This window comes from Capra hircus, chromosome 7, assembly GCF_001704415.2.
Source record: "Capra hircus breed San Clemente chromosome 7, ASM170441v1, whole genome shotgun sequence".
Lineage (NCBI taxonomy): Eukaryota > Metazoa > Chordata > Mammalia > Artiodactyla > Bovidae > Capra > Capra hircus.
This window is the reverse complement of record NC_030814.1, coordinates 98,477,479-98,493,340: the sequence shown is the minus strand read 5'-3', so window position 1 is coordinate 98,493,340 and position 15,862 is coordinate 98,477,479. Positions and strand designations below refer to the sequence as shown.

Genomic DNA, 15,862 nt, shown 5'->3' with positions numbered 1-15,862 from the left:
AGCACATACCAGGCAGACATTTCTCTCCCTTTCCTGACGTGGAGACAAAATAAGCAATTGCCAACCCAGTAAATAGTAATCATGTTGTCCCAATTTTGTGTCCATCCTACACTTCACAGGATTATCAACAGGAGGGACAGAGAGGACAGAGACCACTGCCACAGCTCTGAAGACCACAGTGACAGTGACTACCAGAGTGTCTACTCCCACTTCAGGAATGCCGCCTCTCCTCAGGACATCAGATAAAAAGGCCAGCACAAGCACAGTAGGAACGATCATCACAACCCCAGACAGTCCAAAGATGACAGCCTCTTTGACCATCAGACCTGGAGATGAGACCAGCACAGTTCCTATGACAACCCCATCCATTTTCAGTAGAGGACCAGAGACTACACCCTCACTGGTCCCTAGTTCTGGGGCAGAAACCAGCACTGTAGTTCCCATGACAACCTCATCTATTTTCAGTAGAGGACCAGAGACTACACCCTCACTGGTCCCTAGTTCTGGGGCAGAAACCAGTGCAGCTGTTCCAATTCTGACTGTTTCCTCAGATGAACCAGAGACCACAACCTCATGGGTCACCCATCCTGCAGAGACCAGTCCAACTGTTTCCAGGGCAATCTTCAATATTTCTCATAGTGAATCAGACAGCACACCCCCAACAACTACAAGTTCTGGGAAAGAAGTCAGTACAGCTGTTCCAACTCCAACTGTCTCCCGTGAAGTACTGGGGATGGTGACCTCACTGGTTGCTAGTCCTGGGACAGAGACCAGCTCAGCTGATCAAACTCTGGCTGTTTCCCCTGGTAAGCCAGAAACAACAGTCTCCTTGATTACCCATCCTGGGACACAGACCAATTTAAGTGTTCCAACTCCAACTGTCTCCCCTGATGTATCAAGGGTGGAAATCTCACCAACCACCAGTTCTGGGGCAGAGACCAGCACAATTTTTCCAACTATGACTGATTTCCCACATGAACAAAAGACAACAGCCTCATGGGTCACCAATCATGGGACAGAAGCCAGTTCCATTTTTTCAACTTTGACTGTCTCCCCTGATGAACAAGTTACAACAGCCTCATGGCTCCTTTCCACAGAGACCAGCACACCTGATTCCAAAACAACTCTGAATTTTTCCCCTAGAGAATTAGACACCACATCTTCAGCAACCACCAGTCCAGGGGCAGGAGCCAGTTCAGCCACTCCAGTGATGACTAACTCATCTAGCAAACCAGTGATGGTGACCTCCCTGGTTCTTAGTTCTGGGACAGACACCAGTACAACCTTTCCAACTTTGACTGGGTTCCCACATGAATTAGAGTCAACAGTGTCCTTGGTCACCCAACCTCCAGAGTCTGACCCAACTGTTTCTAAGACAATGCCTATTTCCCATAATGAATCAGATACCATGCTCTCAGTGGTCACCAATCTTGGAGCAAAAGTCAGTTCTGCTGTCCCAACTACAACTGTCTCACCTGGTGTATCAGGAATGGTGACCTCACTGGTTACCAGTTCCACAGCAGAGACTAGTTCAACTTCTCCAACTCTGACTGGTTCTCTGCATGAACCAGAGACTACAGCCTCATGGGTCACTCATTCTGAGAGAAAAGTCAGTTCAACTGTTCCAACTATGACTGTTTTCCCTGAGAAGTCAGATACAACAGTCTCTTTCGTTACCCATCCTGAAGAGACCAGCCCAACTCTTCCCAGGAAAACCTCCAACGTTTCCCATAGTGAATCAAACACCACATTCTCAGTGGCTACAAGTCCTGGGGAAGAATTCAGTTCAGCTGTCCCAGCTACAACTGTCTCACCTGCTGTATCAGGGATAGTGACCTCACAGGTTACCAGTTCTGTGGCACAGACCAGTACAACTTTTCCAACTGTGACTGACTCTATGTACAAATCAGAGACAACAGCATCAGGGGTCACCCATACTGAGAAAGATGCAAGTTCAGCAATTCCAACTATGACTATTCTCCCTGGGAAGCCAGATACAACAGTCTCACTGGTTACCCATCCTGAAGAGACCAGCCTAAGCATTCCCAGAACAACCCCCAATGTTTCCCAGAGTGAATTTGACACCACACCTTCAATAGCCACTAGTCCTGGGGCAGGAGGCAGTTCAGCTGTCCCAGCTATGACTACCTCACCTGGTATACCAGAGATGATGACCTCACTGATCACCAGTTCTGTTGCAGAGGCTAGTACAACTTTTCCAACTCTGACTGATTCCACACACAAACCAGAGACAACAGCCTCAGGGATCATCCACTCTGGGACTGAAACAAGTCCAGCTGTTCCAACTATGACTGTTTCACCTGAGAAGCCAAATACAACAATCTCAGTGGCCACCCATCCTGAAGAGACAAGTCCAACTTTACCCAGGACAATCCCCAGTGTTTCCCATACTGAAACAGACACCACATTCTCAACAGCCACCAGTCCTGGGACAGAATCTAGTTCAGCAATCCCAGCTACAACTGTCTCACCTAGTGTAACCAAGTTGGTGACCTCTCTGGTTACTGGTTCTGGGGAAGAAATTAGTACCACTCTTCCTACACTGACTGCTTCTCCAGGTCAAATGGAAACCACAGCCTCATGGGTGACTCATTCTGAGCCAAAAGCCAGTGCAGCTAGTCCAACTCCAGCTGTTTCCACTCGTGTACCACATACAGTGAACCCACAAGCCACCAGTTCTGAGACAAATGCTAGTATGGCTATTCCGGCTCTGACACCTTCTCCCGTTGAGCCAAAGACCACAACCTCACTGGTCACTCATCCTGGGGTGCAGGCCAGTTCAGCTACTTCAGTTGTCTTCTCTACTATGCCAAGCTTGGGGACCTCACTTTTCACAAGTTCTGGGACAGAGACAAGTACAGCTTTTACAATTCCAACTGATTCTTCACATAAACCAGAGACAGCAGCCTCATGGGTCATGCATTCTATGGAGACCAACACTCCTATTTCCAGAACAACTCCAAGTTTTGCTCATAGTAAATCAGACATCACACCTTCAATGGTTACAAGTTCTGAGGCAGAAGCCAGTTCAGCCATTCCAACTACAGCTATCTCCCCTAGTATACCAGATGTTATGACTTCTCTGATTACTACTTCGAGAGCAGAGATCAGTACAACTTTTAGAACTATGACTGATTCTACACACGAACCAGAGGCAACAGCCTTAGCAGTCACCCACACTGGGACAAAAACAAATTCAGCTATTCTAACTATGACTGTTTCCCCTGGGAAGCCAGACACAACAGTCTCACTGGTCACCCATTCTGAAGAGACCAGCCACACTGTTCCAAGGACAATCTCCAGTGTTTCCCAGGGTGAATCGGACACCACACCCTCAATGACTACCAGTCCTGCAGCAGAAGTCAGTTCAGCTGTCCCAGCTATGACTGTCCCACCCAGTATACCAGGAATGGTGACCTCACTGGTTACCAGTTCTGAGGCAGAGACCAGTACCACTTTTCGAACTCTGACTGATTCCTTATATGAATCAAAGACTGCAACCTCATGGATCACCCATTCTGGGACAAAAGCCAGTTCAGCTGTTCCAACTTTTCCAATTCTGACTGATTCTACTCACAAACCAGAGATGACAGCCTCAGAGGTCACCCATTCTGGGAAAGAAACAAGTTCAGCTATTTCAGCTATGACTGTTTCTGCTGGGAAGCCAGATACAACAGTCTCACTGGTCACCCATCCTGAAGAGACCAGCCCAACTGTTCCCAGGACAACCTCCAAAGTTTCCCAGAGTGAATCAGACACCACAACTTCAACAGCCACCAGTCCTGGGACAGAAACAAGTTCAGCTGTCCCAGCTACAACTGTCTCACCTGGTGTATCAGGGATGGTGACTTCTCTGGTTACCAATTCCATGACAGAGATCAGTACAACTTTTCCAATTCAGACTAATTCCACACTGAAACCAGAGACTACAGCCTCAGGGGTCACCCAGACTGAAACAAGTTCAGCTGTTCCAATTCTGATTGTTTCTCCTGGAAAACCACATACGACAGTCTCACTTGTCACTCGTCCTGAAGAGACCAGCTCAACTGTTCTCAAGACAACCCTCATTGTTTCCCATAGTGAATCAAACACAACACCCTCCACAAGCACAAGTCCTGAGGCAGAAACCAGTTCAGCTGTCCCAGCCACAACTGTCTCACTTGGTGTTCCAGGGCTGGTGACCTCACTGGTTACCAGTTCCATGGCAGAGACCAGTATAGTTGTTCCAACTCTGACTGATTCCATGAACAAACCAGAGACTATAGCCTCAGGGGTGACCCACACAGAAACAAGTTCAGCTGTTCCAACTATGGCTGTTTCCCATGGGAAGCCAGATACCACAGTCTCACTGGTTACTCATCCTGAAGAGACCAGCCCAACTGTTCCCAGGACAACCTCCAAAGTTTCCCAGAGTGAATCAGACACCACAACTTCAACAGCCACCAGTCCTGGGACAGAAACAAGTTCAGCTGTCCCAGCTACAACTGTCTCACCTGGTGTATCAGGGATGGTGACTTCTCTGGTTACCAATTCCATGACAGAGATCAGTACAACTTTTCCAATTCAGACTAATTCCACACTGAAACCAGAGACTACAGCCTCAGGGGTCACCCAGACTGAAACAAGTTCAGCTGTTCCAATTCTGATTGTTTCTCCTGGAAAACCACATACGACAGTCTCACTTGTCACTCGTCCTGAAGAGACCAGCTCAACTGTTCTCAAGACAACCCTCATTGTTTCCCATAGTGAATCAAACACAACACCCTCCACAAGCACAAGTCCTGAGGCAGAAACCAGTTCAGCTGTCCCAGCCACAACTGTCTCACTTGGTGTTCCAGGGCTGGTGACCTCACTGGTTACCAGTTCCATGGCAGAGACCAGTATAGTTGTTCCAACTCTGACTGATTCCATGAACAAACCAGAGACTATAGCCTCAGGGGTGACCCACACAGAAACAAGTTCAGCTGTTCCAACTATGGCTGTTTCCCATGGGAAGCCAGATACCACAGTCTCACTGGTTACTCATCCTGAAGAGACCAGCCCAACTGTTCCCAGGACAACCTCCAAAGTTTCCCAGAGTGAATCAGACACCACAACTTCAACAGCCACCAGGCCTGGGACAGAAACAAGTTCAGCTGTCCCAGCTACAACTGTCTCACCTGATGTATCAGGGATGGTGACTTCTCTGGTTACCAATTCCGTGACAGAGATCAGTACAACTTTTCCAATTCAGACTAATTCCACACTGAAACCAGAGACTACAGCCTCAGGTGTCACCCAGACTGAAACAAGTTCAGCTGTTCCAATTCTGATTGTTTCTCCTGGAAAGCCAGACACGACAGTCTCACTTGTCACCCATCCTGAAGAGACCAGCCCAACTGTTCTCAAGACAACCCCCAGTATTTCCCATAGTGAATCTGACACTACACCTTCAACGGCCACCAGACCTGGGACAGAAACCAGTTCAGCTGTCCCAGCTACAACTGTCTCCCCTAGTTTACCAGATACAGTGAGCTCTGAGACAGACACCACTATGGCTATTCTACCTCTGACTCTTTCTCCTGGTGAACCAGCAACCACAGCCTTATTAGTCACCTCTTCCAGTGCAGAGACGAGCACAACTTCTGCTTCAACTGTTTTTCCTCATTTACCAGAAACCACAGCCTCACCATCCATCTGGCCTGAGTTGGAGACTAGTACAGCTCCTCCATCTCAGACTGTTTCTCTCAGGCCACCAGAAACATCCTCTTTCTTCACCATACCTGTGACCATGACAGCCAGAGTTGCTCTAAATCCAACTGTTTCACTTGGGGTTTCTTCAGAAACAGCCTCAGTCTCCACTGGGGAGACAGAACTCAGCACAGCTATTGCAGTGTCAGCTACTTCCCATGGTTTACCAGAGACCACAGGTTTCCTGGCCACCAGTCCTGAAGCCAAGGCCAGTACAAGCCTCCCTGCTCTGACTCTTTCCGCTGGTGGTCTTGGGCCTCCCAGGACCTCTGCAACAACTGTTGAGCTTTATACTGTAACTGCTGGAAACACAGAAACCTCACCACCTGCAACCTCTGTTGAACTCTCAGAATTTCCCAAAACTGTGACAGGGGACACTGTGACCTTGAGACCATCGGAGACCACAATGCAACCTAAAACCAGTCATGTGGAAGGAGTAAATACAACCACTATCCTGAAAACTGCCACTGTTGAGACCACTCATTTAGCTACCACAGGTTCAAGCCCCACTGTGGCCGAGACCACAACCACCTTCAACACACTGGCTGGAAGTCCTTTTGCCCATGTGACCACACCTGGAACATCCGCCTTGGCCTCTGTGACTGTGACTTCAGGAACAAGTAAGAATAATGTTTTTATTGTGATAAAATATATACTTATATATATGAAATAATTGAAGTATTATTACCCACTCCAGTATTCTTGCCTGGAAAATCCCATAGGCAGAGAAGCCTGGCAGACTATAGTCCATAGAGTTACAAAGAGTTGGACACGACTAAGCAACTGGGCACATATGAAATAGTAGATACATTTACCAATCATATGTAAATGGATAGTTCAGCAGCATGAATTACATTGACACTATTGTGCAAACATCTCCACTACCTGTTTTCAAAATTTTTTATCACCCTGAACAGGGTCTGTGAACTCATTAGGCAAAAATTCCCCCTTTCCCACTCCTTCCAGCCCATGGTAACATCTAATCTATTCAGGGTCTATATGAATTTGCCTGTTATAGGTATTTCGTATAAGAGGGATCACACAATGTATGTTTCCTTTTGTGTCTGGCTTCTTTTGTTTAGCATGATATCTTCAAGGTTCATCCATGTTGTAGCGTTTATCAGAACTTCATTCCTGTTTGCTGTTGCCGTTTAGTCACTAAGTCATGTCAGATTCTTTTGAGACCCCATGGACTGTAGCACTCCAGGCTCCTCTGTCCATGGGATTTTCCAGGCGAGAATATTGGAGTGGGTTGCCATTTCCTTCTCCAGGGATCTTCTTGACTCAAGGATCGAACTCGCATCTTCTGTGTTGGCAGGCAGATTCTTTACCACTGAGCCACCAGATGAATAATATTCCATTTGTATAGATGGGCCCCATTTTGTCCGGTCACCTGTTGGACCCTCAAGCTGTGTTCATCTTCTGGCTATGATGAATAATGCTGCTATGAACTTGGGTGTACACCAATCTGTCTGAGTCCCTCTTTCCGTTCCCTTTGGGTATACACCTAGAAGAGAAATTGTTGAGTCATTTGGTGAATTACTTATTAGGACTGCCTTCACAAAGTACAACAAACTGAGTGGCTTAAGCAACAGAAATTTATTTCCTCCCAGTTCTGAAGGCTGGAGGGGGACCCTGGGAGAATGCACAGAACATGAACTATAGAATTAACCTATCTTGGGTGGGGAGGAAGCTAGGGTATTTATCCACCAACTCCCAGGAATCATTGCTACAGGGATGCTCCCTGGGCCTAAGTCGTCCCCTAAGACAGAGAGGCAGGTGCTGGTACATGCTGAAATGGTAAGAGCAAAGGGGAAGTGGGAATAAGGTGATCAATTCTGCATCCCAAGAAGCTACATGTTGTTGTTGTTGTTGCTTTTGTAGTCACTAAGTCATGTCTGACTCTTCGCAACCCCATGGACTAGAGCCCACCAGTCTCCTCTGTCCATGCGATTCTCCAGGCAAGAACACCGGAGTGGGTTGCCATGTCCTTCTCCAGGGAATCTTCCCGCCCGAGGGATTGAACCTGTGTCTCCTGCATTGGCAGGCAGGTTCTTTACCACTGAGCCACTCAGTTCAGTTCAGTTCAGTTGCTCAGTTGTGTCTGACTCTTTGTGACCCCATGAATTGCAGCACGCCAGGCCTCCCTGTCCATCACCAACTCCCAGAGTTCACTCAGACTCAGGTCCATCGAGTCAGTGATGCCATCCAGCCATCTCATCTTCTCGTCCCCTTCTTCTCCTGCCCCCAATCCCTCCCAGCATCAAAGTCTTTTCCAATGAGTCAACTCTTCGCATGAGGTGGCCAAAGTACTGGAGTTTCAGCTTTAGCATCATTCCTTCCAAAGAAATCCCAGGGCTGATCTCCTTCAGAATGGACTGGTTGGATGTCCTTGCAGTCCAAGGGACTCTCAAGAGTCTTCTCCAACAACACTAGGGATGCCCTAAGAATCCACGTAATCCCAAGCAAACTGGGATGGTTGGCCAGCTGATATGGGAGGATCTTGGACAGGGACTGCTTCATGGGGTGTCTCAGGTGGGACAGCCTATGCCAGGCACCCAGGTGGGACGTGGAGTAAAGGTGTGTCCTCAGAGCCTTAGCTCCCGCCCTCAGCCCGGGCTTGACTCAGGACTGGTCTCATTTTACTTTCCCAGCCACTGCAGCTGCAATTCCTTTCTTGATGCCTTTTACTGTCAACTTCACCATCACCAACCTGCGCTACACAGAAGACCTGGGAAACTCGGACTCTAAGATATTCAAAGACACTGAGAGACACCTGCAGCTGCTGGTGAGAGACCCACACCAATGCCCACCTTGCCTCGGCCTCCCAACACCCTGCTGTCTTGTTCCCTCTCACTCGTCTCCCTCTCACTCTTTCCAGCTCAGGCCTTTGTTCAGAAACAGCAGCATTGGTTCCCGGTATGCCGGCTGTAGACTGACCTTGCTCAGGTGAGACGTCTCCCAGGGAACTAAGATCCCACATGCTATGTGGCATGGCCAACAGATTAAAAAAGAAGAAGAAGAAGGAGTGAATAATAGCCATATTTCTTCTAGCCCCATCCCCTGCCAAAAGAAAAGCATAATGAGGAAGGGGGTCATTGTTTCTATTTTTCCACAATATTACCTTCTGGCTTTAGTGGAAGACACAGCAGAATACATGCTTCTGCATTCCATATTTACAATATTTCACCTTGTGGCCTCTGGGGAAAAAAAATCATTGTATACTCTTGAAAGAGTAAAAGTGAAAATAATATCTTAGTATAACTATGAAAATATTTTTCACTTGGTTGGATGCCCTGTAAGGTTGAGGAACTCTAGGGGTGTCTGGGCTGCACTTTGAGAACTACTGTACTATGCTACAGGGACACGTGATGGGAATACTTTGAAGTGTATAGACAATAGCAAGCAGAATTCCCAGACAAGAGAGGAATGGGATCTTTCTTCCTTCCTGAAAAAGCCACTGCTTTGGGTGAATCACCGTAGGGTCAGCTTAAATTCAAGACAAAGATATTTTTTTCCTTTATTTATTTAGTAAAAATATGTTTTCATATAACTAGTTCTTTTTATATATAACATTTTTAAATTGGCGTATAATTGCTTCTGGAGTAGGAAATGGCAACCCACTCCAGTATTCTTGCCTAGAAAATTCCATGGACAGAGGGGCCTGGCAGGTTCGCAAAGAGTCAGACACAACTGAAACGATTTAGCACGCACACATGCACGAGCAACTCAACACACCATTGCTTTGCAATATTGTGTTAGTTTCTGCTGTACAACAAAGTGAATCAGCTATATGTATACATCTATGCCCTCCCTCTAGAGCCTCCCTCCCACACCCACCCCCATCCCACCCCTCTAGGTTGTCACAGAACACCAAGCGGGACGCCCTGTGCTATACAGTAGCTTCCTACCAGCTATCTGTTTTACACACGGTAGAGCATACACATCAGTGCCCTGCTCTCCATTCATCCTACCCTCCTCTTTCTCCCCTGTGTCTTCATGTCCTTTCTCTACATCTGCATCTCTATTCCACCCCCTGCAAATAGGTTCGTCTGTGCCATTTTTCTAGATTCCATATATACGCATTAATATAGTTTTTCTCTTTCTGACTTACTTCACTCTGTATGACAGACTCTAGGTCCATCCACGTGACTACGAATGATCCAATTTTGTTCCTTTTTATGGCTGAGTAATATTTCATTGTTTGTATGTATCACATCTTCATTATCCATGTATCTGTCGATGGACATCTAAGTTGCTTCCACAAGACAAAGATATTTTTGAACCATCTCTCCCTTTACTTCTTCTTAACTCATTTTCTCTGTTTTTCTCCAAACTTGATCGCCCGCCCAACATGTGTTCCCAAAGAGCCTTTGGATTTGCCCATGTGAAAATAAAATCCCCCCCCTTTCAAGCTCCATGAAGGTTGTTACACAATGTCACAGCCAGCCATGGGGTGATTCATTCACATTATCCAAGGTCTATGATGCTCTTGGGTTTCCCTCCCACATGCTGTTGTTTTTCAGTTGCTAAGTCATGTCCAACCCTTTGGGACACCATGGACTGCAGCACGCCAGGCTCCTCTGTCCTTCAGTATCTCCTGGAGTTTGCTCAAATTTATGTCCATTGAGTCAGTGATGCTATCTAACCATCTCATCCTCTGCGGCTCCCTTCTCCTCCTGCCGTCAATCTTTCCCAGGGTCAGGGTCTTTTTCCAATGAGTCTGCTCTTCACATCAGGTGGCCAAAGTATTGGAACTTTGGTATCTGTCCTTCCAATGAATATTCAGGGTGATTTCCTTTAGAATTAACTGGTTTGATCACCTTGCAGTTCAAGGGACTCTCAGGAGTCTTTTTCAGCACCACAATTCCACATGCTCCCTGCCCTAGAAATATCTGTTGTCCTCCCTAAAATCTTTACATCCCCAACCCCTGGGCCCAAGCAGGACTCAATGGTTAGTGGAGTGGTCACTATCTGTATTTACCTTCATGAGTAGAGAGGGAGTGTACTAAAGGGCTGGCAGGTGAAACAATGAGCTTGAATCAATTAATAAAAAGAATGAGGATAATATTACCGAGCCATAAAAAGGAACAAAATTGGGTCATTTGCAAACATGTGGATGGACCTTGAGAGCATCATACAGAGTGTGAATAAGTCAAAAAGAGAAAAACAAATATCATAAATTAACACATATGTGGAATCTAGAAAAATGGTATAGATGATTTTATTTGCAAAACAGAAATAGAGACACAGATGTAAAGAACAAATAAATGGATACCAAGACAGAAGAGGGGATGGAAGGAATTGGAAGATTATGATTGACTTATATACGAAAGGTTGTTGCTGAATCGCACAAAGATGCCGGGATTCTTGGCCCCCAGAGGAGAAAAATTCAATCTGGAGCCAGAGATGAGGTTTGATCGCTCAGAGCTTTTGTGTAATAAAGTTTTATTAAAGTATAAAGGAGATAGAAAAGCTTATGACATAGGCATCAGAAGGGAGCAGAAAGAGAACCCCCCTGCTAGTCTTCAGCTGGATGTTATATAGTCACTAGCAGTCTGTTAATGAAAGAAAGGAATGGCTTAAAACTCAGAATGCCAGCAGGCCCCTCACCCATAAGATGCATTTTGGGGTAATCTTGGCACCAAATGGTTCATCCTGGGCCATAAGATGATTAACTTGAATCTTGTAAAGGACAGATTACCATACAAACAGTTTCCTTTACATAGATAAGGGCAACCATATCTGAGTATAACATACCAGTTTGTTAAGCAGGTTCTGAGCCATTAGGCAGGACCAACTTGAAGACACAGTTTGGGGTAAATGCATGGTACATTAGCATAGCTTAAGACAAACATTTCCATACAAAAGGCACTGGTTATCTCAAGGTTTGAGAATAGTTAACTTCAGGTGGAACCAGGTGTCATTATGGCAACACAGTATTTTAAGAGAAACCTCCTTTTAAATTTGTGTAGAGAAGGAAAAAAATATTGCTAGTTTGTTTCCTCCTGCCGCTTAAGAGAGATGAAAATGTCTGACATTTGCAGGCTATTTCCTCCCTTTGGAGACCCCTGGCTTTCCTGCCTGTTGCCCTCTCATATACACACTGATCTACTATGTATAAAGTAGACAACTGACGGGAACATACTGCACAGCTCAGGGAACTCTACTCAATGCGCTCTGGTGACCTGAAAGGGAAGGAAGCCCAAAAGGGAGGGTGCATATGTAAACATACGCTAATTCACTTTTCTCTACGGTAGAAACTTACAAACATTGTAAAGCAGCTATACTCCAATAAAAATTAATTTAAAAGAATTAAAACTTAAAAAAAGAATGGGGACAAAAAGAAGTAATTGAGCTAAGGAGTAGCCCTGCAGAGTATTGCACTTAGGAGCTGGAGGGACCTGGAACCTCACATAAGATGGAAAAAGATGTGTTTGAAAAAGCAGATGAAACCCGGGGGAGAGTGCTGACCGAGGGACTTTTCTCACGGTCCAGTGGCTAAGACTCCACACTCCCAGTGCAGAGGGGCTGGGTTCCATCCCTGGTCAGGGAACTAGAGCCCACACATGTTGCAATGAAGACCTGGCACAGCCAAAACAGTAAAATAAAACAAATAAATATTTTTTTAAAAAACAGGGAAGTGATCTTAAAAAGGGTAAAAATGAACTTTTCTACAAAATGAAAATAGAGTTACTTGATGTAGAGAACAAACTTACGGTTACCAGCAGGCAAGGTGCAGGGAGGGATAAACTGGAAGATTGGGATTGATATATACACACTACTCTATACAAAACAGATAACTCATTTATATAGATAAATAAGGACCTACTCTATACCACAGGGAACTCTGCTCAATACTCTGTAATGGCCTAGGTCTATATGGGAAAAGAATCTTTAAAAAAAGTGGATACATGTCTAACTAATTCACTTTGCTGTATAGCAGAAACTAACACAACATTGTAAATCAACTATCCTCCAAAAAGAATTTTTAAAAAATAAAAACCAAGGAGTGCAATTGAAGGGGAAGCGTTATCAAGAGCATCCAACCTTTAAGCATCCTTCCTGTTCCTGTTCCTGTGTCCCTTCTTCCCCAGGGCTGATAAGGGTGAAACAAGCACCAGGATGGATGCCGTCTGCACCTACCGCTCAGATCCCACAGGCTTCAGGCTGGACACGGAACGTCTGTATCGGGAACTAAGCCAGCAGACCCAGGGTGTCACTCGGCTGGACCACTACACCCTGGACAGGAACAGTCTCTATGTCAATGGTGAGTAGCTCTGCGCTAGCTGGGGTCTCCTCCTACTCCCCAGATGGGGTCTCCTTGCAGTGTGATTTCTCTGTACCCACTTTCATAGTTCTGGAACAACCTAGAATTTCCATAGGGACTCAGTTCTCTCCCCTCAGAACAACTTAAAAGGAACTTTTCAGGTCTGGAAATAAAGGTTCCTTCCAAAGTCTTCTTCATTCCAATGACCTTTCACAGAAGCCCAAATGGAACACGCAGACATCTAGGAAGAAAGCAAGCCCATGGCGGTCACTGGGGTTAACTCTTCCCCGAGAAACAATGGGTTTGCAATGCAGTGACTAATCCTCACGTCTTTATTTTCCCAATAACAGCTTGTGGTCCTTTACTCACTCTTCAGGGGCCTACTGGAACTAAACCCCACCCAAGAAACAAACAACAAAGCTGTTAGTAATGTTTTTAGCAACAAATTCCTTTGCAATAATGCTCTTAGCAACAATACCTACAATAACACCTGTACTAAAAGCTAGTATTTATTGAGGGACCCATGTTCTAGAGTGTTATATGTATTATGCCTTGGTAATCCTGCCCAACATGGAGTTTTATGTGTATTTGGAGTTTTATGTATATTTTGGAGGTTTATATATATTTTTGGAGTTTTATGTATATTTTACAGAGGAACAAACAAGGTTTAGGAAGAGAAATCCATTTTTCCAAGACCAGATGAGCTAATACAAGTGGTAGAATTGGGACTCAAACCTAAATTGACTCTAAAATCTAAGCCCACCTAATTAGTAGGCTACACTGCAGACTAACCCAGCTAAATACCAAGCTCAAATATTAGGACGGAAAATCATATTAAAGGACTTCTAGGGATATCCCTGGTGATCCAGTGGCTAAGACTCTACACTCCCAATGCAGGGGACCCAGGTTCAATCCCTGGTCAGGGAACTAGATCCCACATGCTGCAATTAAGAGTTCACATTCCACAAGTAAAGACCCCATGTGACACAACTAAGCCCCAACACAGCCAAATAAACAAGTAAATAGAAACAAATATTCAAAACATAAAGGACCTCTAATATGACAATTTAAACTAATTAATTAATTATGTCCTCACTATATCACCTTGGACAATTTCTTTCTTCTTGGATTAAAATCTGTTTTGTATTTCAGTAGTCCTTAAGAATTACCTAAAAGCAGTAGTTAACTACTATGGGTTTTGGTGAATTACAGGTGTTGCTTCAGTTAAGCCCTGGTCCTGCCTTTTACTTACTCTGTGGCCCCGGGCAAGTCATGACCTCTCTAGACTTTTGTCCATTTTTTAGAATGAAGTTCTTTTTTATTTTTTTTTAATTTTTATTTTTGCTTTATTTTACTTTACAATACTGTATTGGTTTTGCCATACACTGACATGAATCCGCCACGATTGTACATGAGTTCTCAATCATGAACCCCCCTCCCACCTCCCACCCCATATCATCTCTCTGGATCATCCCCGTGCACCAGCCCCAAGCATCCTGTATCCTGTATCGAACATAGACTAAAGTTCTTTTTTAAAGTCACCTAAGATTAGTGTGCGGAGAAGGCAATGGCACCCCACTCCAGTACTCTTGCCTGGAAAATCCCATGGACGGAGGAGCCTGGTGGGCTTCAGTCCATGCGGTCGCTAAGGGTTGGACATGACTGAGCGACTTCACTTTCACTTTTCACTTTCATGCATTGGAGAAGGAAATGGCAACCCACTCTGGTGTTCTCGCCTGGAGAATCCCAGGGACAGGGGAGCCTGGTGGGCTGCCGTCTATGGGGTCACACAGAGTCAAACACGACTGAAGTGACTTAGCAGCAGCAGCAGGAAGATTAGTGTGATGGTCAAATGAGATAAAACCTGAATAATTCAAGTTAACGGCTCCATGTGGCACAGTCTCAGAGAGGAGTTTTATTTCAATGAACCCATTCAAACCATCTAATACAAAATAAGTTTCAGTTACATTTCTTTGTTGTTATTGTTTATTCTCTAAGTCATTTCCAACTCATTTGCAACTCCATGGACTGTAGCCCACCAGGTTCCTCTGTCCATCGAATTTCCCAGGCAAGAATATTGGAGTGGATTGCCATTTCCTTCTCCTGGGGATCTATCCTACCCAGGGATCAAACCCATGTCTCCTGCATAGGTAGACAGGTTCTTAACCACTGAGTCACCAAAGCAGACCCTATCCATGATCCAGAACCATACTTATTCAAATCCTCTTTCCCCCACTTTCTCTTATTCTCCAACTTTATACTCTCTGGCTGACCCCCAAGTCTCTCTCTCTCTCTTCCTCTCTCTCACTGTCTCAATCCCAACATCACAGAAATCCAAGGACTATGCTGTCAAAGCTTAAGCTTTGTCTTTGGAGAGTTGGGGAGTGGGAGAAACTCAAAGAGCAAGGACAAAATTATACATCATGGATGAAAAAACACAAATAAGGCTGAAAACACTCACAGGAAAATTGTTGTCCTTTGATAAAGCCCAAGTGGCTCAGATGGTAAAGAAGATGTATGCAATGTGGGAGACCTGGGTTAAGCCCCTGGGTCAGGAAGACCCCCTGGAGAAGGGAATGGCAACCCACTCCTATGAGATAGTGACAGAAAGGAAGAAAAAGAGAGACTTGGGGGTCAGCCAGAGAGTATAAAGTTGGAGAATAAGAAAAAATGGGGGAAAGAGGATTTAAATAAGTATGGTTCTGGATCATGGATAGGGTCCTCTTTGGTGGTTCAGTGGTAAAGAACCCATCTACATATGCAGGAGACATGGGTTCAGTCCCTGGGTTGGGAAGATCTCCTGGAGAAGGGAATGGCAACCCACTCCAATATTCTTGCCTA

General features: G+C 45.3%; 1 protein-coding gene across 2 annotated transcripts in view; it reads left to right on the top strand.

Annotated features, from left to right (window-relative positions):
• LOC102173176 (mucin-16) overlaps positions 1-15,862 on the top strand; it is an 87,706-nt gene that overhangs the window by 9,271 nt on the left and 62,573 nt on the right. For both annotated transcript variants that reach the window (XM_018051284.1, XM_018051283.1), the window contains exons 3-6: positions 120-6,371; positions 8,406-8,539; positions 8,633-8,700; positions 12,849-13,021. In XM_018051284.1, coding sequence (XP_017906773.1) covers positions 120-6,371; positions 8,406-8,539; positions 8,633-8,700; positions 12,849-13,021 — 6,627 coding nt within the window. The remainder of the gene's footprint in view (positions 1-119; positions 6,372-8,405; positions 8,540-8,632; positions 8,701-12,848; positions 13,022-15,862) is intronic.